Source organism: Lissotriton helveticus, chromosome 12 (genome assembly GCF_964261635.1).
Source record: "Lissotriton helveticus chromosome 12, aLisHel1.1, whole genome shotgun sequence".
NCBI lineage: Eukaryota > Metazoa > Chordata > Amphibia > Caudata > Salamandridae > Lissotriton > Lissotriton helveticus.
Genome location: NC_136073.1, coordinates 253,552,848 through 253,576,192, shown reverse-complemented (window position 1 = coordinate 253,576,192; position 23,345 = coordinate 253,552,848). Strand labels below are relative to the sequence as shown.

Genomic DNA, 23,345 nt, shown 5'->3' with positions numbered 1-23,345 from the left:
GCGTTGAGGCAGGCTTTTAGTGGTGCTATGGATGTCTTGGGTAGGCCAGCTAATGTGGTACAACCATATTCAATCCTCGAGATAACTAGCGATTGGGTGGCCAGTTTTAGATCCGCCTCAGAGATAAAGGGTTTTAGTTTTCGTAAATAGTTCAAATGGAAGCGGGCGCTCTTAGCCATTGAGTTAATGTGGTCTTTCATGTCAAGGTTCTCATCTAACGTGATTCCCAGTGATTTAGCTGAATTAACTAGGGTCGGAGTGCAATTTAACGCAGTCACCAATTTCACCCATTCCTTTACTTCAGGTTGGCTCCTTGTTGGTGAGATTAGCAGGAATTCAGTTTTGTGGGCATTTAGTTTCAGATGATTAGTTGTTAACCATTGCAACGCTTTCTTTAGTGTGTCATTCATTCGTTCGACGTCATCACGGGAAGCGATCTTTATATATATTTGCGTGTCGTCAGCATACATGTGATAGGATATCCGTGATTTTTGAAGAATCTCCGTAAGGGGTTCTACATATAAGTTGAATAGATCTGGGGATAGAGTTGAGCCTTGTGGGACCCCGATTGTGTTAGGGCATGGGGAGGAGGTTGCTTGGTTGATCAGGAATAGTTGAGTCCTGTTCTGTAGGAATGATTTGAACCATTTCAGTACGTTTCCGGACAAACCCATCCTATCTTGAAGCCTAGTTATTAGTATTTCGTGATTTACAGTGTCAAAAGCTGATGACAGGTCTAGTAGGATCAGTAGGCATGTCTGATTTTGGTCAAGGGCTTGTAAGGCGTCATCAACAATATGCAGGATCGCAGTTTCAGTACTATGTCCTGTTCTAAATCCTGATTGGCAGTCGTCTAGTAATGCGAACTTAGCGATGTGTTGACTCAGTTGGCCTTGTACGCATTTCTCAATAAGTTTGGCCAGTAAAGGTATGTTGGTCACTGGTCGATAGTTATTCGGGTCTGTTGCATCCGCTGTTGGTTTTTTTAATGATGGGCACTACCTGCCCCGTTTTTAGGCAGTCAGGGAGGGTCCCTTGTGTAAGTGAGGCATTTATTATCTGGGTCCAGATCGGGACTAGAGTGTGGCTGATTTCTCTTACACACTTTGACGGTAGAGGGTCTTGATAGTGGTTGTTCGGTCTAAGTTCGGCTAGCTTTTTGGAAATCTTACCCTGGTCATATAGTTCAAATGTGTCCCAATTTGCTTTATTTTTTGTTTGAGGACCTTCTGTTGTCTCATTAGCCTCATTTTTAGGTGAAGGGAGGGTCACAAGGTTGGCTGCTGCACTTATGAGCTCAACTTCTAGTAGTTTGGTTTTTTCCGAGAAAAATGAGACGAATTCCTCGCAGCTTATGGGAGTTTTTGCGTTCTCTTGGGTCGTTTTGGTTAGTTTGTTTGACTGTTGTTTTAGGATCTCGAAAAGTTTTCGTGGTCTGTTTCTGGCATTATCCAGTTCAGCCCTTATAAATTCTTTTTTGGAGTTGATTATCTTTTTGTTATATTGTTTTCTGGTTTTTCTGAGGGCTTTCAACTCGGGGGAGGAGGGATGTTGTCTCCATTTCCTTTCGGCCATTCTTAGTTTTCGCCTGTCCTCGTTCAGTGCCTCATTAAACCAAGGATTTTTTGGCTTCTCTGAGACGTTTTTCAGTTTTTGAGGCATGGTGTCATTGACGATGTTACCGATCGAGGTTATGTAATGGTCAGTCAGCTCATTGACATTCTGCCTGTTATTAGGTGGCTTCAGGTCTTTCTCACATCTTTCAACCAATTGTTGGATATTGGCTTCCTTTGTCTCACGAATCAGTTTTTTGATCTTGCGAGGTTGCACTGTCTTACCCTTTTTTATTGTAGGTATCGTGAATGTTATGGCGTGATGGTCAGACCAATCGCATGGATCTATAGCAAGGATTGATGTCTCATTATTTCCTGAGATAATCCAGTCTAACGTCGCTCCTTGCGAGTGAGTGGGCTGGGTGCATGCTTGATTAAGGTTTAGTTCATTGAGGAAGTCTTTCATCGTGTTAACCAGCTTGTCATTGTCGTCGTCCCAGTGTAGGTTGAAGTCACCTAGGAATATATTATTGGCATCCGGGTTTGAGTTGGCCGTTATGATCTCTATTAGTTAATGTCTTTTATGTATGCTTTGTTAAAACTGACAAATAAAAGGCATTGTCATTTACAATGCCAATAGCTTAAACTCTTACAAATGTGAGACCTATTGCATTGCAAATGCCTACTATAAATAAAAATAAAGAAAAGCGTTAGGAGAGAGCGTGTCCTGCCTGCAACAGGCGGCAGGTCAAAGCTATTTGGGAAAATAGTGCTAGGAGGCTGTAATTAAAGCCTACCGAGTAACAACACACGTAACAGGAGGTGTCGCCATGGGAGGTTACAAAATTATACAAGGCGGAATTAACACCTTAGCGGCGGGGGTAATTCCCCCACGGCAAGCGGGGAGGGGGGGCCCCGGCGCCCGTGACGAGATAAGGCACAGTGGAGCTGTGCTCATGACGAGCTGGGCGAGTCACGACTCCGCCCACTGATTGATTCTCCTGCACAGGCGGGTAATCAATTGCGCGTGGGCGGACACCGACTGCTATGACGAGCCAAGCTCGCCATGAGCACAGCTCCACTGTGCCTCATGACGAGCAGGGCTCGTCATAAGCATGGAAAGGGTTAAGGAGGGACTACTAAGCCTTTTGGCCAATGAACAGCCACAGTTTACAGTGGACAATGACACAAGCAAATGAAAAATGTGGGTGGAGAGTGGGTGGAGCTTCAAGTCCCTACCTCAATACAGCATGCCTCGCAGAGCAGCACATGCACTGCCCAGGCTCGACCTAAAATTTTTTGTGAATAAGGCTCCTGCAAAATGTCCAGGTCAAGAGAGCTGAGGAGGAAAAGGAAGAGACTCCTCACTTTGAAACAAATCTCTGGGGCAGGTCAAAAGTGGGAAAGTGAAAAATTTGCTTTAGCGTAATTATGTAAAATTACTCAAAAACGACATTTAGAACAATATTTTAACCTGAACTGCCCAAAAACATTTCACACTAAAAAAAGAACAAAAAAAAGTACAAGTTGTACAAGCAACAGCAGCTTGCGGTCCGGTCCTTCACGTTGTTCCCGTGGTCCTGTGCTAAACATTTGTCGCAAATGCAGCGTAATTATGCCACATGGATTAATTTTGCATTAAATAAGTATCAAGAAATTTGTTAAACTACGTGAAGGAAATTTCCCCAGGCCTACTCAAAAAAAAGCCACCCTCAAAGTATTGGTGATGTTGGCACCAATGTCACAGTATGTGTTTTTTCTCCCACCTGGGCGAAAATTATTTGTTCACAAACAGTCCAACAGGAAGTGTTCAAGTGAAACGCTCCCTGTAGGGACAAATGTCTACTGTTGTGGGTAGCTTGTAGCTCCAACTACCAATAAATCAGGAAGATGGTGCAAACTGCGTTCACGCCCCACTTGGGAGTCTGGTCCAAATTGATAACGGATTAGGGATTTCCCCTGCTCAAATTGCTTCAGGTACTAGCAAGCAAAAAAGAGGTAAAAAACGGAACCATCTATTTTGATCTTCAAAACTCAGAATGAGGGGCAATAAGATACATGGGAAAACAGAAGACAAGCTGAAAAGGTGTTTCCCACAGGGGTATCTGGGTTAGCTTCAGCCCATCCATGTCAGGATGTCCTGGGACAGGGACTGAAACACCAAGACTTGAAATTACTTGTCAGAGGGCTGGAAAACGGTACCTTTGGCAGCTTGGTTCCTTGACGAAAATGTGACTACAGGGTGATGGCCCCGCTCCCACCACAGTTTAAGAGATAGCATACAAATATCTGGAAAAATCCTGGCTTTGGGAATATTGGTGACAAGTAAGGCTGCTGCATGACACGTTCATCATATATCACAGTTCACTAACAAGCAGAATTGACTGACAGTGACAGTAAACGTAGGGATCAAAGTCCTGAAGAAGGCCACCAACACTAAGAGGCAATTGAGATTTTGCCGAAACATGTTGATATACAGGTTGGAAAGATGGTGGTGTGATGATACCACCAGACTATCTCATGATGTTTTTAACTCTACCTAGGTGAGCCAGAATCAATTAGAAGGGACACTTCTAAGGTAGTTTTACCTTTACATTGCACCTCGGACCATACAACAGTTTTGAAATTGAAAATAAACATTTCTCCACATCCTGGTGATGGTAACACAGGGGGTGTAGTATCAGCCCTTATGATGACGCATACCACTATTAGTGGGTGAGGGCACTTTTATCCCATAATTTGGGTCCCCAGAGAGGGAAATAATCTCGAATCTTACCTCAATTCTTTGGTGTGTGTTCGGTGCAGAAACCACAGCTGATTAAACAATGGCCTTAGCAATGGGATTCCAGCCGTGACGTCGTAAATGGAAGCCCAATACCAGTAGAGCATGGGCTAACTACCTACCAAACCACAAGTCCCACATATTTTTTTATACGTCATATCAACGTATTGATCAGACCCTCCAGTTTATCGCGATTTCGCGATTCACGAAAAAATTGCGAAATCGGCAGACTACCGCGATGGCCGCGATAATAACCATATTGGCCGCGATATTTAGAAAAAAGTGTCTCTACCAGGAGACAGCAAAACAAACAATGCCTTTTATTGGCTGTGCGCCCCTCCCCACTCGTGTGTGTCAGCAGCTTTCCGGGGACACACAGACAGTCAGTTTTTTAGCTGCCAGCCGCACCCGAGTACTTAACAGGTCTTTAAAAGACCTTTCACTTGTTAATGAGGCTTTGTGATTCACCCCTTCTTTGACCCCTCTGCCTAGGGCTGGAATAATTAACCACGGGCGATCAAGACAGTCGATGTAAGACACAACTCTATTGGAGCCTTATCTTCCCCGACGCTGAAAAGAGGGTAACGGACTGTTAACCAACAATACAACTGCAAAACAGAGCACAAACTATGCAGATTAAATTTACGAAATCTTCTATCGAACAAACCATGCAAATAATATCAGATCTCAGTTAATGAGGGTTGACAGCAGGTCTCTTCTTACAACCGAGCCGCACCAAGACAACAAATGCGCGAGCAAGGTATTAGTAACTTCTCCGCAGTATAAAAAATTTCCATTCGAATGTACCCCCTTCCTGTGTTTGGCGGAATTGTTATATAGGTACAGCTCTTGAAGAAGGTGGTTAAGAAATCTCTATTTCCACTGAAATGTGCATTGGCGGAGGTTGTAGGGAGTCCCCCGACTTGGACACAACATTGGAGACGTTGAAGCAGTGATCCCCATGCTGGATTGCCAAATAAATTCCATCAATTTGGGTTATGTTTGTTTTGAGCGAGCATAAGAGGAGGTGACCTGTATGAATGAGGGTCAGTGAAAATGGGGTGGTTGTTGGATCATTCTGTATTTATGATCGCAGTTGTTTTCTCTAAATGACCCAGTTTTGGGGTGTATAGATAAGTAAAGTTGGATTGTTTTTAAAGCACAATGTATAAAAAAGAACAAAACTATAAAATGTACGAAATTGAAAAGGATTTATTAACAAGCAATTAAAATGCTTTAGTTGGGTCAGTGCTCGTTGTGGATTGACTACCTTCATTAAATAGATAGGTTAAACATGAATGTATATATATTTGTTTGATGGTTTGTTTTTCCCCTATTCACAAACCTAAAATTATTCTGAGAGAGTGCCCTTTTCAGCTAGAGATTCAAAAGTACCTAAAACACTGCCATGAGGGTATCTGTGCAGTGGCAAGCCTCTAAAAACTTACTGAGTCACCTTTCAGTTGCTAATTGCTGTATTTACATGCTAAACTGACACTCAGGATATCAAACCTTTGCCCAGACCACGTTAATTTGTAAAAAGAACAAATCATGAAGGAATGCTGCCACAATTTGTGCAGCATTGCACCGCATAATTTGTCTTATCTGCTACATAATTTAGTCAGTTCTGCACATAATTTGATCCTCCATGCAGTGATTAATTTGAGCAGGTGTTCACTGGTGCGTGACAATGGCACTTAAATCTCAATAATGGCACACATGACAGTAAACCGCGTGGTGGCACTGTTTAGCTGTTTCTACGGTGAGCACATCAACCGGATTTTATAATTCAATATACATTAAAAAAAATTATACCACCACTAGCCCAGGACATTTTCTTAGCTTTGGGTGGCCTGGGATAGTACACACGGTCACTCCTGGAAGAGTGTGATGGTGTGTAGTTATATTGGAACTGGCAGAGCTTTAGTGGCAATGGGCAGTGCAAGCTGCAGTGGCTTTCTGAGAAGGGCCCTAGCACTTTTTTTTTTAAAACCAAAAAAGCACTGTCCTGCCCAGACACAATTCTAGTTTCCATGGTTAATGCAATTATTTATGTACTAATATCACTTTAATGAAACTCCCAAAACTACCAGTCAATACATACTTAATATGCAAAGCTCTTAACTTCTATGAAAATGTCGAACTCTATACCTACCGATATTCTGCTTCCAAAAACAAAATGGTTTAAGGTGAGTTAAGATGTAAACGATCCGACTTTTTTCCCTTGATCTAGAAAGCATTTTCGATCTGGAGACTCCATACATGGAAACACTTCCCTGGCTTTTAGGTTCAAAACAAAAAAAACATTCTTCAAAACACATACCCTATACAGTGTAGCTATAGCATGTTACGCATAGGGATGGGTGTTACAGCACAGCACATAGGGGAGTAAGCGGTATATAGATGATACAATACGAAAAATATGTTCTGTTTTCTTTTTTTCCCGCCATATGGAAACTATTTTGCCAGAGGAGAATTCCCTTCACCTGCACCCCTAGAAAATAGAGACGTTAGTGTCTTTTTCACTTTCAATTTGCAAAGTTAGTCAAGCTTTTCAAAACCTAAATAGAGTTAAGCTAAAAAGAATGTGAAACCTAACAAGATTCTGGAAATCGGAGTACCCATTTTGACATAAATGTGGTAAAGTATTCTGAATAAGACACCATGACACAGGTGATACTTTAATGACTGAATAAAGGACATTAAATAATTACATTTAGTGAATTGTGCGGTCTACCTCCATAATATAAGGACTTCATACAACTATTGTTGACTTTAGGGCAAGTCCTCCAGAGGTACCAGAATAAGAAATTACAATGTCTGTGTACTTTGGATGAAGTCCTCCAGAGGTACCAGAATAAGAAATTACAATGTCTGTGTACTTTGGATGAATACCTTTTATAGAACACTAGTTTACCCGTCGCGCGTTGCTGCAATATCAGAAGAAAGGACATTTATGGAAACTTGTTATGATAACATTCAATTTACATTGTGTAATTTTTATTGAAACGTATTCATTTTAATATGGAAAACATTTCAAAGTGTTGTTTTAATTCTGGTTTTTTATTCGAATCCGCTGTGATGTTGCTAGGAACTCACATGACTGTATGTAAATATGTAAATGTAAATGTTTTTGTACTTGTATAGCGCGCAGCTACCCGGACCGGGTCTCCCGGCGCTTGTATGCATACCGCTAAGGAACCCTTCCTGGTTTTCCTTGTGATGTGTCCACTCCTGGGCACCCCCGTGGTGAAACCAGGCATCCCAGCGCTGTTGGGACCGTTGTGGAGATTAAGCAAGCTATTGCCCAGAGTTGCAGCGTGGGACCCATGATTAGAATAGGCACTGACGGGAGAATATCAGGTCAGAGGAATTTTGAGCCTGAGACCCACCAAGGCGGGAATCAAACCCTGGTCCCGGGCCAGAGCTCTGCATCAAGGTCTGCCGCTCTAACCATTGAGCCACACTTCTCCACTGTATGAGCATAGCTCCCCCAGCACGGATGTGTGATTGCACAAAATGTAGTGGCTTAGCTGACATTGCTTTCAAGATTGCACTGATTTGAAAGCTACCTTATGATGGGCTTCATCAAACACACATTGATTTGATACATGATTATTCAATTAGGAATAGTGAGAGGCAAGAGCGGGTAAGCAGTATTTCTTCCATTATCCTGGTACTAAGCTTCCTGCTAAGTGGTTGGAGCTGCTTGAAATTGACTAACCATAATACATCCCAGATCACAAACGTCTTGTGTAAAACATGGAGCTGTTGTGGGGAACCTCGAATCTAGCATCCTCGGTTAATTTTGGCAGATGCACACAGTGCAGTTGATGAGTTTCATTTCAACCAACGCTTGCATTAACAGATCTTCTTGCTTTCCCGGCTCGACTACGCCAATGCCTTATTCAGTGGTCTTCCTGCGTACATGGTTCACCGCCTGCAGGTGATACAAAACGCTGCAGTACGTCTGCTTTTCTCTCTCCCAAGGAGGTCAAGCGTGCGCAGCCACTTACGCAGTCTGCACTGGCTACCAGTACCACATCGAATTCTGTTTAAAATCCTTGTGTTGGCTTTTAGAGCAGTCCATGGCCAGGGACCAACATATCTGCAGAAAAGGTTTTCATTTTACACTCCCAACCGTGCCCTTCGATCGGCCAATCTATGTTTATTAACCACCCCTAAATTCAAATATGCACGTATGGGAGGTCAATCCATTTCAGTTAAAGCAGCCTCTGCCTGGAATGCCCTCCCCCTTCCCCTCAGAGCCTCACCAACCATTTCTGTGTTTAAGAAAGATCTCAAGACCCACTTGTTCAATGCCCCTCTCTTGTAGTTCATCCAGGCTTTGCTCCAGCACTTATGTTCTCAATTCACTCACCGCGCCAGGATACCCCGTGGTAACAGAGCGCGCTATAAAAGTTTTAATAAACATAAGTAGAAGCTGGTACACATGTTTGCATATATTTATCATGAACGTGCTGTAGCCCTACTAGCTTGTGACCACACCCTGGCACACATAATTATGCACATGTGGTACTAGACACTGTTCACAGTCTGGGTGGAAAATCTACTCTACAACACTCTATGCCAACTCTATGCCACTCTACAATACTATTCCACTCACCACTACTCTAAGTAATTCTGCAGCGTGCCCAGTGTGCGGCGGGCCCTGGGGGGATTGCTTTTGGGGCATTTATTCATTAGGTTATGTAATATATGCAGCCTTGAAGCCAAACAAAGTGTCTACATTGTAAATAAACCAAAAATACATAGCTTCATGTTGTTAAACAACTAAAAAAACGAAGATATCTGTGTTTGTTGTAGGAAAAACCGCCAAATAAAATGCCGCTAAATTGCCACTAAATTTCCATATTTGTGCCGCTAAATTTCCATTTTTGTGCTGCTAAATTTGCTAATCCATGCCGCTATATCCTGGGGGGTCTGATGGATGGTCACTGTGTCGGATGGTCGGTGATGTCAGCATTTGACAGAAAGAATGCTCCATCCAGTGGGGTAATACGTTGAAGATCCACGCCAACAACAAAGCCAACACTAGCATTAGAGTCAGTCCTAAGTTCTCTGTCAGCAGTGCCAGCATCAAATAGGTTTTAACAGAGCTGCAGGGCTCAGTAGAGGAAACACTCTAATTGTGCTAACCATAATCTGAATAAAAGAATTCCTAAATGCCTCAAAGGCACAATGGATAAACTCTTCAGCCAAATGACACCTACAAAAACAATGTGCATCAAAATAGCACTTGTCCAATATTTGAAGGTTTGTATGCTGCAAATAACAGGTGTTATTACCTAATCTAGTAGTACTTATTTAATAGACCTTACGAGGATGAACGGCTGATTTAACAAGCCACCATGAAAATGACAGAATCCGTTACCTGGGTTTCTCTGTAATTTATCTGGGGGATGCAGCTAGTCCAAAACTCGGCCTCGCGAATGCTGTTTAATTTTCATATATCTGACCATCTGTTGATCCCGCTGTTCACTTCATTGGCTCCCTGTGGTACAGCGGATTTAGTGTAAGGCACTCCGTTTAGGCCATCTGGCTTTTCAAGAGCTTGGGCTCACATGTATTTGAGCCAGATTTCTGTGGCATGCTCCAGCGTGCTTGCTTTGATCTGGCTCCTTGACTCTGTACCAGGTTTGGGCACTCTCAGCTTAAAGGGAATCCTTTTATGTTCTTGTTCATCAGTTGTAGAACAGTGTGCCAGTGTCCCTTCGATGACTGTACTACTGAATATCGACGCCCAGAATATTATGGTACAAGAATATCAAGGACAGAATATCTAAAGGTAAGTGCATTTAGGAAAGTATAGATTTACTATTCCTAACTCCATATCTACGAACCTTGATGACATATGTCCCGGGTTGGTACATATATGTCGAGTTAAGTATAGAAAATGTAGACGCACCTATCTGTCAATATTTGTTTCTGGTATCTACTCTTCGATATTGTGTTCCATCGATATTATGGAGTCGATACTCAGAGTGCATACCCCTTTGACAGATCTATAATCATGCGGCTTTTGTAAGGCTCTTAAGTCACACTATCTTTTAGGCTACCTCTATCCCTGTCCATAACAGTCCAAGCACCAGGAAGCCTTCAAGAAAACACTGTGCTTTTTAAGTTCTTCAATCACCCACTTTTTAGGTCGAAGCCTGCGTAGGCTGCGCATGCGCAGTCTCGCTGGCGAGATCTAATGAGATTGAGGGAGATTCACTAGCGGGCTTTAAGCCCTGCCCCTCTTTCCGATTGGCCGGCGTTACCGTTGATGCTAAACGGTGGCCGGCCATTGGGAAAGAGGTTAGTGTGACGTACACTTTTCTCTCTTTAGTCTGTCCCACTTGGACGGACTGACTAGACTTTCTGCTGGCGTAAAAGGTTTGTTATCTTTATGGGGCGAAATAGATGGCCCCATAAAGAAGATAATAAACCTTTTACGCCAGCAGGAAGTCAGGCCAAGCCCGTCCAAGTGGGACGGACTAAAAAGAGAAAAGTCTACGCGAGCGCTTGTTCTGGTTGGCTTCCCACTCTCCTTTTTTGGAAACAATTTGAGAGCGCCAGATAACCCGGTAATGAGCGGAAGTCCCCTTAAGCCCTGGAAATCACTTACTTTCATTACCTATTGACCTTTGGGCTTGGCTGCAACTACGGTGTGGACATTTCGGGCCTTTTCGAGAGCCCCACTCATTGAAAAGCGCAATCCAATATTTACGAAGCATAAGGGACAATTCGCGGCCGTGTTTATTGAGGCCCCCATCTCCAAGTGATTACTTGAGGGGTGAAACAAAGGTAGGGCCGGCCCTTTGTTCGGGGATACTGTATATGAGGGCCGGACGAGGACTGTGCCGGCAGAGCCGCCTGCTCAGCGCGGCCGTGAGAGGCCAGCGCGCCCAGTCCGTGAAGTTGTGCTGTGGATTAGATATTGTACTGCTGAATATTGCAGGAAATACGCACTTGTGGCTCGGGTACAAAAGCGTTGCCGCGACACTCCAAGCAGGGCAATAAATCATCCGTGAGCCCCCAGCCCCCCGCGATCTCAAAGTGAATTATAATGATCCCTGCGCCTAATAATAACGCAGGCAGTAAGTTATCTTCAGAAGGGGATCCGGGTGTGAGGAGGCAGCACAGGAGCTGTGTAGGCAATTACGCACTTTCACCACAAAGCGGCACCAGAATACTTCACTTGTCACGGCTTTTCTGCACACGCTCTGAAATGTCCTCATGATAAATTGTTTAATTTCCCACCTAGCATAATCTGCCGCTTAGTTCCGAATTTGGATGAGGAGGAAGACAAATAAAAAAAATTCTAATCCTCCCTGCTAACAACGTGGCCAGAGAAGTTGAGAAGGCGTCGCAGTGATTACCTGACGCCTCAAGCACTTTAAACTGTGCTAATATGGCTGCGTGCCCTTGCATGTATCCTGCCTGTCAACACCGTCGCCCCTTCTGCCGTCACTCGCCTGCTAGGTCACTGCCCAGGCAGTGAGTAGCATTGGCCACTGAGCAAATGGCGGCTGTACACGGAATTGGATAGGTCTTGAGGGGCTGTAGAGTGTATGTGGGAGAACTAGCCATGGATGATATATTATAGTGCCTACAATCTTTAATAGAAAATGCGTAAGGCGTAGATGGTGCGAGAAGGGAGAAGGAGAATCGGATCTAGCTGAGGGTGGAGGGGGGATGAGTTTTTGCTATTTCCCTCCCAGCGTGCTTATGGCGGTTTGTCGCAGGACAACAGCTGGAGAGAAGCAGCCTGGCTGAGCCAGAAGGCAAAGTAAGGGAGTAGCCAGAACATTAAAATACCCCCCACTTCGAACCAAGTAAACTAAGCAAGTCATCATGACCCTCAGCCGAAGTGCTCCCTTGTCTCTTCTCATCTTTCCATCCATCTGCTGATATGCACAATTTTACCTTCACATTATTTCATGAATTTATTCTATTATTCATTTTTTCAACATTCGGTCTGTCCACCCATCCATATCCAATCCTATCCATCATCTCCAAACTTATCCTTCAAACCTGTCTGTCTGTCTGGCGTCCATTCACTCATCTATCTCCCTATCCGCCATTTCATTCATTGAGTCATCCTTCCTTTTAGTCATCCATCCATCATTTCGTTCATACCATCCATCTACTACTCCACTCATCTATCCATACCCCTTTCACTCACCCATCCATCCTTTCACTCATCCTTCCGCTCAGCCACCCAGTCATCCATTTATCCATTTACTCTTTCACTCATCCATCCATTCATTTACTCTTTCACTCATCCATCCACGCTTTCACTCATCTGTCTATCCACTCTCTAATCACTACTACTCTCTACTACTCACTCACTACTACTCTCTACTACTCACTCTACTCTCTACTACTCACTCTCTACTACACTCTACTCATTTCTACTACTCTCTACTACTCACTAATACTCTGCTCTCTACTCTACTCACTCTCTACTACTCCCTACTAACTCTCTACTACTCTACTCTCTACTACTCACTCTCTACTACTACTCTCTACTGCTCACTCTATACTACTCGCTCTCTACTACTCTCTACTACGTGCTCTCTACTCACTCCCTACTACTTACTCTACTACTAACTCTACTACTCTGTACTCATTCTCTACTACTCTCTACTACTGTACTCTCTACTATTCTCTACTCATTCTCTACTTCTCACTACTACCCACTCTCTATTACTCACTCTCTACCACTCTCTACTACTCACTCTACTACTTTCTACTCACTCTCTATTACTCAATCTCTACTACTCACTCTACTACTCTACTCACTCTCTATTACTCTCCACTACTCACTCTCTACTACTCTCTCTACTATTATCTACTACTCACTCTACTACTCACTCTACTCACTCTCTACAACTCACTCTCTACTACTCACTCTACTGCTCTCTACTACACTACTCACTCTCTACTACTCACTCTCTACTACTCTCTACTCACTCTACTACTCAATCTCTACCTCTTACCGCGCTACCTCTCTCTACTACTCTCTACTCTACCTCTCTACCCGCACACATATGCACACATATATATATATCTACTTTTCTACTATTCTCACTCTCTATTACTCACTCTCTACTACTCTACTACTCACTACTACTCACTCTCTACTACTCTACTCTCACTCTCTACTACTCACTCTCTACTCACTTTACTACTCAATCTCTACCTCTTACCGCGCTACCTCTCTCTCTACTACTCTCTACCCTACCTCTCTACCCGCACACATATGCACACATATATATCTACTTTTCTACTACTCTCACTCTCTATTACTCACTCTATTACTCTCTCTCTACTACTCTCTACTTCTCACTCTACTACTCACTCTACTACTCTACTCACTCTCTATTACTCTCCACTACTCACTCTCTACTACTCTCTCTACTATTCTCTACTTCTCACTCTACTACTCACTCTACTCACTCTCTACTACTCTCTACTACTCACTCTCTACAACTCACTCTCTACTACTCACTCTACTGCTCTCTACTACACTACTCATTATCTACTACTCACTCTACTACTCTCTACTTCTCACTCTACTACTCTCCTCTATTACTCACTCTCTACTACTCACTCTCTACTCACTCTACTACTCAATCTCTACCTCTTACAGCGCTACCTCTCTCTCTACTACCCTCTACCTCTCTGCTCTACCTCTCTACCCGCACACATATGCACACATTTATATCTACTTTTCTACTACTCTCCCTCTCTATTACTCACTCTATTACTCACTCTCTACTACTCACTCTCTACTACTCTACTTCTCACTCTACTACTCTCACTCTCTATTACTCACACTCTACTACTCTCTACTCACTCTACTACTCACTCTCTACCTCTTACCGCGCTACCTCTCGCTCTACCTTCCTCTCTACTACTCTCTACCTCTCTACTCTACCTCTCTACCCACACACATATGCACACACACACACACACACACACACACACACACACACATATATATATATATATATGCATATGCATTTATATATATGTATGTGTATATATATATATATATATACATACATATATAAACATATAATCTGAATATCTAAATAAATACAAATATAAATGCATGTATACATATATGCATACATATGCATGTTATGTACATAAAAGTTTCAAAGACACTAATACAAGCAAAGCTAAAAAGCCACCTAATTACAAACAAAATTGCTTTAACTTAATCGAGGGCGAGACCTAATGCATTTTCAATGCTTGTTGTTTTGTACTTTGGGATTATTTGATATTGCAGTAAATACAGGTCACGATCATGGTTCAATGAAGCTATCTTTATCTAGGCCTCAGACTATAGGAGCTGAAGCCCTGTTATTCAGCCAGCCAGCAGCCGCCGCACTGACCAAATGGGGAAAGCAGTGACATTAATGGAATGCTGATGTCACAGAACTGCACAAAGGACACACTTCAAGAGATATATACCTTGGATTTCTGGCAATTCTTAGACAGTCAAATAACTGGATTCCAAGAAGGAGGAATGCCAGAGAGGACTGAGAATGACCGATAGAAGAAGTCTGGTCTCAGTGAAGAGGAATCCTTAAACAGAAAGAGCTGCCCGAAAGGGCATAGTGAACCTACAAGAAACGGGACTCTTGGCCAGCAGGAAGGAGAATCAAGGCAAACGGAAGTTGAGAGAGGGAAAAGCTATTTCAGTGTGTTTTCAAAAGGACAGCAAGAGTGCTAAGGCTTCCGTCTGAGTTCATGGGGGGCATTTCACCCCCGTACAAGCATCTTGGATGCTGAACGAACAGTGAATGAGGACATCAGACTGATCAGACACTGCAACGTAACACCACCATCAATCACTGTAACCTGCTCCTCAAAGCCAACACGTAGATGTGCAATGACTTCCTGTCTGGGAAATGTTATTCTTTTGTGATCATCTGCATCAGCTTGCCTATACAGGCTTACTCTAAATGACCTTCACCTGCGCATGTAGGACAATAAGTATGTCTCCCTAGTAAAGCTTCTGTGTGATTCTAGACACACACAAAGTGCAGTTTGATTTGAAGAAAGATGTATTGGCTGCAGCGAGACGAAAGTCAAAATATCTCAATACCCTAGGTTTGTCTGGGAGCTGTACAAGGCGTTGCAAAGAGTTGGGTTGTAAAGGCAATCGGGTAAAAACAGAGATAAGCCTGTCTACCGGAATCACACATCCCACAAGTCTGAAGAGGACACAGAGCTAGGGATCAAACAGCAGAGCCTGTGAAAGGACAGGTCCAACTATTCCATAAAAGAGCTGCAGCAGAAGGAAAATCATTTGTTCCATAAGAAGCAATGTTTTTCTAATCATTGCGCTTTCTGTAATCGGTCCTTCAGTAATTGTAGGAGAAAGACAGTTCTGATAGTGATAGTTACAAAAGGGATCTGTTGTGTCGGGTATGAAAACAACCAGGCTCTGCAGAGCGCAAGAAACATACAAGAATGGACAAACACTGTGGTAGCTCCATCCATATCTATGTGTCCCCTTGATTGCAGCCATGGAGTGGAGTCTCACCTCTGTAGCTTTCTCGCTGAGCCCACGAAGCAGCAGTACCACGACGTGAACTCCGGCTCTTCGAACTTCCGCCTCTCGGTCCAGCTTCACCACTGATGTCAAACAAGCGGTCACCTAGAAGGAAGCAGAAAGTAAAAACTGTAAGTTTGCTGGCTGTGTGGCACACTTTAAAAAGTGATACTTCTAGCAAGCACAGCACTACAAGCAAGCCCATAGTGTCACACAAACAGAAATCATTATAGTGGGTTCCTCTACACAGAAAGACTTATAGGAACATTGACCAGCAGTCCACGGGGTGACACCATATGGTGCCAAAGAGAGATGACCCTCATATTAGGAGGATATTCAGGGAAAGGCTTCGAGGAGCATTGCACACCAGTCCATAGCCTGCTATCATGAGGTGGCAAACAGAAAGCATCACTTGGGGATCATCTGTTAGGAAAACATCTGGGAGTACAGCATTCCTAAAGATACAGTGCGACTCCTCATCCAAACAAAGAGCCTATCTACAAGGAACACTGATGAAAAATGGAGCCCACGAGAAGTGGAGACCACACCGCAGTGGCATACCATTTATTCCCAAAAAGAGACAACATATCTACAAGGAAAATGTTTGACCATCCAGACAACCCCACAGTGTGACACTAAGCCATGTCAAAGAGGAACAGCCATGGAATTGGTATCTACTCCAGGGCAAGAGCTTTGAGCCTTGCAAACCTCCCAGAGTGATGCTCTCTAATGCCCAAGACACTCATCAGATAGTGAGCCCTTCTATGAAAAAAGGTGCGAGTAACAGAGCACCAGGGTCACACCATTATGCATGAGCAGAAAACCCAATTTCAGAAAAGGGACTCCTTCAGCAGCATGCCAGGAGTAACCCCCATGCGTTGTGGAAAGGGAAAGGAGAGACCACGGAAATAACAATGCAAGCACCCCACGTGGGGCAATAAATCGGTACCTTCAGTAAAATGGGGATTGTAGGGTGCCAACGTCTGCTAGACTGGGGGTGTGCGTAACTCAGGGTCATGATCACTGGTGGTGCAGGAAATTCATGGTGCACATCAATTCTAGTGTACAAGATGGATTTCCCGTGGAGGTGTGGGAAATTCATCATCTCTTTTTTTTGCATTCCTAAGAACGTTTCTGCAGTCTTTGGGCTACCTCGTGTAAATTGCTAACAAGCCTTCGCTACACTCCATTCCTTTGCTTCAGACGCAGCTCATGGATCCCTGATGCAGCACAAAAGCGCCGACCACAGCATCCTATTGATCGCATGAGGCGATATCGTCAACTCCGGCTTGGTCTACGCGTAGAGTATATGGCTCACCAATCAATGGCCCACTGGAAGCATCAGTAACCCTCCTTCTCCATCTTTTCTCCCAGTCACACACCTTAAGTGCTTTTCACGACACAAGATACCCCGATAAACATCTGCGAGCGCAGAGGGAGCCAAGCTGGAAAAAGTGCAAAGACGGCCAAACATGTACAGGCAGGAGATCAATAGGACAAGGTGTACCGAGCACGAGAGCAGCAAAGCGCATCAGCAGAGCAGACATTGTAGCTGTACTTGAGGTGATCAGAAGATTACAATGAATTAGCCTGCACTCAGCATCTTTGGAAAGAGGGATCTGGACAAAAGCCAATAATTTAGCCTCACCCATTGAAGCAGGACCTTGATTATAAGGTGATATTAATAGACAATCTTTGTAATGGATTCATGCGAGATTACTTGCTTCTTCAACTATAAAATCAAGTCCCAAATTGTATTAAGTATTATCAGTATGTTATATTTAGGTTTCTTATGCATGTACGCTATGGATTGTGTGCATGCTATGTTGGTATGTTATTAACTACTTACGTTATGCTTGTATGTTACTTTATGTGTATGTTTTGTTTACGTTATTTTGTATTTTATGCATGCTATATTTGTATGTTCATTGTATGTTATGTTTGTATGTTATATTTATGATTGTGCATGTTATTGTTTATGGTTTTTATATTTATAATGTCTACGTTTGTATTTGTAATATTGCACATGCTATGTTACACATATATGTAAGGCTTGAATATTATTCAATGTTTAATATTCCTTGTTTTATTTTATGGTTTGTTACATTTGCTATCTTACACATATGTATGTAGTGCACACACTGCCATTAATACACTTTTGCACTGCTAAAGAGTAACAAGCATTGGCAAAGAAATAGGTCTCACCCTTTATAAATAAATAAATATGCAAAAGCGACTGACTTTGCCAATGTGTTTTAGCCATGTTGTACAGTAGTGTGGCTGCTGTTTAGCATCACTAACAAGCATTTACAATGTAATGGTCTTGTCTTTGTTAAAGTTAGAGCTATTGGCATTGCACATGACATTATTTTTCTTTATGTTTTTGTTTTTAAAACATAAATAAATGGCATTGTCATTTACAATGCCAATAGCTTAATCCCTCGCAAAAGCGTGACCTATTGCATTTGCACCCACACAAAGAGCCACACACACACGCAGAGCCCCCCCACACACACACAGACCCCCCCACACACACAGAGCTCCCCACACACACAGAGCTCCCCACACACACAGAGCCCCACACACACACACACAGACACACACAGGCACACAGCCACACACACACACACAGAGCCACACACACACACACACACACACAGACCCCCCCCACACACACAGAGCTCCCCACACACACAGAGCCCCACACACACACACACAGACACACACAGGCACACAGCCACACACACACACACAGAGCCACACACACAGAGCCACACACACACAGAGCCACACACACACACAGAGCCACACACACACACAGAGCCCCCCCCCCACACACAGACCCCCCCACACACACAGAGCCCCCCACACACACACACAGACACACACAGGCACACAGCCACAGCCACACACAGAGCCACACACACACAGAGCCACACACACACACAGAGCCACACACACACACACACACAGAGCCACACACACACACACACAGAGCCACACACACACAGAGCCCCACACACACATAGAGCCCCACACACACACAGAGCCGCACATACAGAGCCCAACACACACAAAGAGCCACACACACACACAGTACTGAATGTGGCGGGCTGCCTTAGGGAAAGTTTCACTCTCCATCTAACTTCAAAGGGCCCCTCCAGCGTATCTCCCACCCACCACCAGACAAGTCTTTGATCTGCCTCTGAGGCACGGAGGCGCAGCGGCTCAGGCACGAACAAGGGGTGGGTGGGCGGGTGCCCCTCTGTGGTCCAGACATGACCATCGTTCACCCACCCCAAACCAAAGCGGAGCCTGCGACACCCCCACCCCCTAGACTCCCTGGGCCCATAGCCGAAGCTGGGTGGCTTCCGTGTATTACCGGGCTTCAGAGCAGAGGCGTCTCAGGCACGAACACCGCCGAGGTGTCCGAGGGCAGTGTGCGTGTGTGCCTGGAGGGGTCGGGGAGGACAGTTTGGGATCAGAACGTAAGTCAGTACACTTACTTCCCTGAAGAGTTTGTGATTTTTGTATTGTCTGGTTAGTTATGTGTATTAAAATGGCCATTGGAGTGCCCATCAGTAGAACCACATAATAGCGCTATTTGTGCTAATGTGTCACTCGAGGGATTACACATAATGTACTGAAACTTCACCCATACTAAACACACTGAGAATATGGAAATGTCACACACAAGCAAAGAGAAAACGTAGAAGCTATGCCTACCCGTACCCAAATGTCTTCGATCATGTCCTGAGTGAACAGCCCTTTCTGCCACAGCAGGACCCAAATATCGGCCACCTGCAGCTGAGTGACCAGAGGCAGCCTTTTCCGCTGCAGGAGGCTCCGCTGGAGTTCTTCCATTTCCAAGAAATTAGAAACTATCCGCTCCCACGAGTCCCCGGAATTTTGAATGCAGAAACCGAAAGTGTGTCATGGTGTAAACAGAACACGGAATAAAGCTGCGTTCACAGGAAATCAACGCCTTCAAAATAATCCACGTACCCGGAATGTTTTTAGGACTTGCCCGGAAGTGTATTCAGATACCCCACAACTTAAACAAAAGTGGAGAACAGGGACTGGCTCTTGCTCCTGCAACGCGTCGTTTTGCCTTGGCGTTTTTAGAATTTCTGTACCAAAATCATGGGTATTTATGATTCTGTATAAAATGACAGAAAGTGGAAATACAATAAAAAAAATTCTAGCCAAAAGTGCCACAACAACTTTAAACTGCTTAACAACTCTTTACCATGAAAGCCTCGGTTCCAACAGTAGCGTATACATTTTGTCATACTAATACATGAAATGACATGTAAAAATGGGATAGGATTAAAAACGTTACATGTAAATCAACCTTGCGTTTTGTTTTGTATGTTTTGTATTGCAGATTTATGTAGCGCGAACTCGACCCGAAGGTAGTGAGGCGCTTTACATGAGCACCGTGCTAGTGATTTATGGAAAGAGGAGAGCTGGAGTTGTGAGGCACTTTGAGAGAGCGAGGATGCGGGTAATATATTTGATTTGATTTGATGTGGATTTGTAGAGCGCGAATTGTTGCCCTGAGGCGTCCAAGCGCTAGCAATAACCAGAACCTACCGGAGAGACAGATAGGGAAGAGGGTTGAGGTTAAAGGGGTGAGTTAAAAAGGAGGGTTTTAAGCTGTTTGCGAAACATGGTGAGATTGGGATTGGCTCTGAGGTGTAGTGGAAGGGCATTCCAAGTTCTGGAGGCGTTGTGGGCAAAAGTCCTGCCGCCGGATCTGGATCTTTTTATTCTAGGAGCCACTGCTAGAAAGGTCTGGCTGGAGCGAAGGCTTCTGTTGGGCGTGTAGTGAGTGACTAGGTCGCGAGTGATACTCGGACTAGTGTCCCAGAAGGCTTGATGGGCAATGCACATTGCCTTAAACAGAATTCTTTGGCGAACCGGTAGCCAGTGGAGGCTAACCAGTCCGGCCCTCACTGATTGTCTGCGCGGGATCTCCAGCAGTAAGCGGGCTCGCCGAGATAGAGCACATTATTAAAGTCAAGGCGTGATTGTATAAGCCCTTGTATAGCCACCTGTTTGGCTTCCATGGGAAGATTTTCTTTAGCATCCTCATGATGCCAAAACAGGTGGCTGACAGTTTTGTGGCTTGCATGTTGAAAGATAGGGATCTGTCCAACCAGACTCCGAGGCTCTTGATGTTGTCTTTGGGAGTTGGAGGAAGACCCAGACCCACAGGGCGTCGGGGAGGTGGAGATCTGGGGGGCCTAGGAGCATCAGCTCCGTTTTGTCCCCGTTCAACTTGAGGGATGAAGAGGACATCCAGGTCTTCACCTCTTCTAGGCACTCTCTGAGCCCACCTGATGCAGGTCGGTCCTGCGCCAGTGAGACTACCAGCTGCGTGTCGTCCGCATACGAGATGATCTTAATCCCGAAAGGACGGACGACCTCAGCCAGTGGCCTCATGTACAGGTTGAAGAGTGCGGGGCTCAGAGAGGAGCCCTGGGGGACTCCACACTTCAAAGGTCTGCTGGAGGAGACGGACTCACCCTCAAAGACTCTAAAGGATCTATCCTCTAGAAAGGACTTGAACCACGACCAGGCTTTGTCCTTAATCCCGGCACAGGACATACGGTACAGCAGGGTGTCGTGACTGACCGTATCGAACGCTGCGCTTAGGTCAAGGAGGATCACTGCCACTGACCCTCCTTGATCCAGGATTTTTCTGGCTTCCTCGGTGACCATGAGGAGGGCGGTCTCGGTCCCGTGTTTCGGTCTGAAGCCCGTCTGCGTGGAGTCTAGTAAGTGAAAGTTTTCCAAAAAGTTTACTAGATCATGATTTACATGTTTTTCTAGGATCTTGCTCACCCAGGGGAGCAGGGAGATGGGTCGGTAGTTACCCAGGTCAGTTGGGTCTAGATTGGGCTTTTTTAGTAGACCTCTGACCTTGGCCTGCTTCCAGACGACCGGAACAGTGCTAGAGGTGATTGAAGCATTTATTACCTCCCTAATTATAGGCAGGGTGACCTGGGAGGCGGCCATTATTATGTCTGGCGGGGCTGGGTCGTCAGGGGATCCGGATTTGACTCTCTTCGCTAAGGATTCAAGGGTTGTGAGGTCCAGTAGGGGAAAGTGAGTAAAAGTGGATTGAGGTAGTGGGGGGGGGGTATGGTATTGGGGATTTATTGGGTTGGATAGAGGAGGTGATGTTTTTGGTGGTGGGGGAAAGGCTGAGTAGATGGTGTTTACTTTTTGGTAGAAGAATTCAGCAACGTTATTACAGTGGGTGGTGGATTTTTCGACCTGCAAGGCGGGGGGAGGCTTCATTAACTGTTTCACGATGTGAAAAATCTCCTTCGGTTTAGATTTGGCCATCACTATTCTATCGGAGAAATATGTGGCCTGGGCTGTTTTTACTTGCGTTTTGTATTCGCTGATAGATTCTCGGTAGCGGGTTTTATTGTCTGCCGAGTAATCTGAGCGCCACCGTCTTTCCAGTCTTCTGCATAGACGTTTCTTGTCCCTGAGAGAGTCCGTATACCAGGGGGCAGTTTTGTGGGGGCGTTTCAGCGTAGTCTTATTTATTGGGAGTGTTGTGTCTAGGGTTTGTGTGATCCAGTTGACGTAGGCCTGGTTGGCTAGGCCAGGATCCTCGTGATCACGGGGTTGAGTGCTAGCAAGTTTGGTGGCCCAGTTATCCACCGCGAGGCGGGACCAGGCTCGCATGAGCTTGGTAGTGGGTACAATTGATGGAGGTTTAAGCGCGGTCCAGCAGATGGGAACCATGAAGTGGTCTGTCCATGGCAGGGGGATAGGTGGGCCGGCTAGAAGATCAGGGCAGTTGCTGAAAACAGGGTCCAGCAGGTGGCCCTTGACGTGAGTGGGGGTTGTAACACGTTGGGTGAGTTGCAGGGCTGCTAGATCGTCTGCTAAGGTGGCGGCTATGTGGTCTAGTGAAGAGTCAAAATGCAGGTTGAGATCGCCAAGCAGAGTAAAGTTGGACGTGGTACTGACTCGTTCGGCCACACTTGACGGTAGGTTTCCGTGGAACTGCTTCGGGGGCCAGGGGGGCGGTAGACAAGAGTGCCTGAGAAGCAGCCGTTAGGTGAGAGTTCGATGTTAAAAGCAAGACTCTCACAGTCCGGGATGGTTTCCGGAGCAACTCTACAGTGATATTGTTCTTTGTAGATTATTGCCAGACCTCCTCCTCTCCCTTTGGGTCGGTCTAGCCGACTGATTTGGAAGCCTGACGGAAGAGCGTCTACAACCGCAGGGTCGGACTCAGGTGTCAGCCAGGTTTCCGTCAGAAACAATATGTCTGGAGTGTATTCCTCTATTAATAGTGCCATTTTGGCGCTGTGTTTCGGCAGGGAGCGACAGTTCAGTAGGAACAAGCGAAAATCATATGTGAGTTCCGGGTTTGGTTTGGTATTAAGGGGTAGATGGCATT

The 23,345-nt window shown here is 44.8% G+C and overlaps 1 protein-coding gene across 2 annotated transcripts in view; it reads right to left on the bottom strand.

Moving 5' to 3' along the window:
- TANGO6 (transport and golgi organization 6 homolog) overlaps positions 1-23,345 on the bottom strand; it is a 591,842-nt gene that overhangs the window by 73,612 nt on the left and 494,885 nt on the right. For both annotated transcript variants that reach the window (XM_078668284.1, XM_078668285.1), the window contains one exon: positions 15,905-16,018. In XM_078668284.1, coding sequence (XP_078524410.1) covers positions 15,905-16,018 — 114 coding nt within the window. The remainder of the gene's footprint in view (positions 1-15,904; positions 16,019-23,345) is intronic.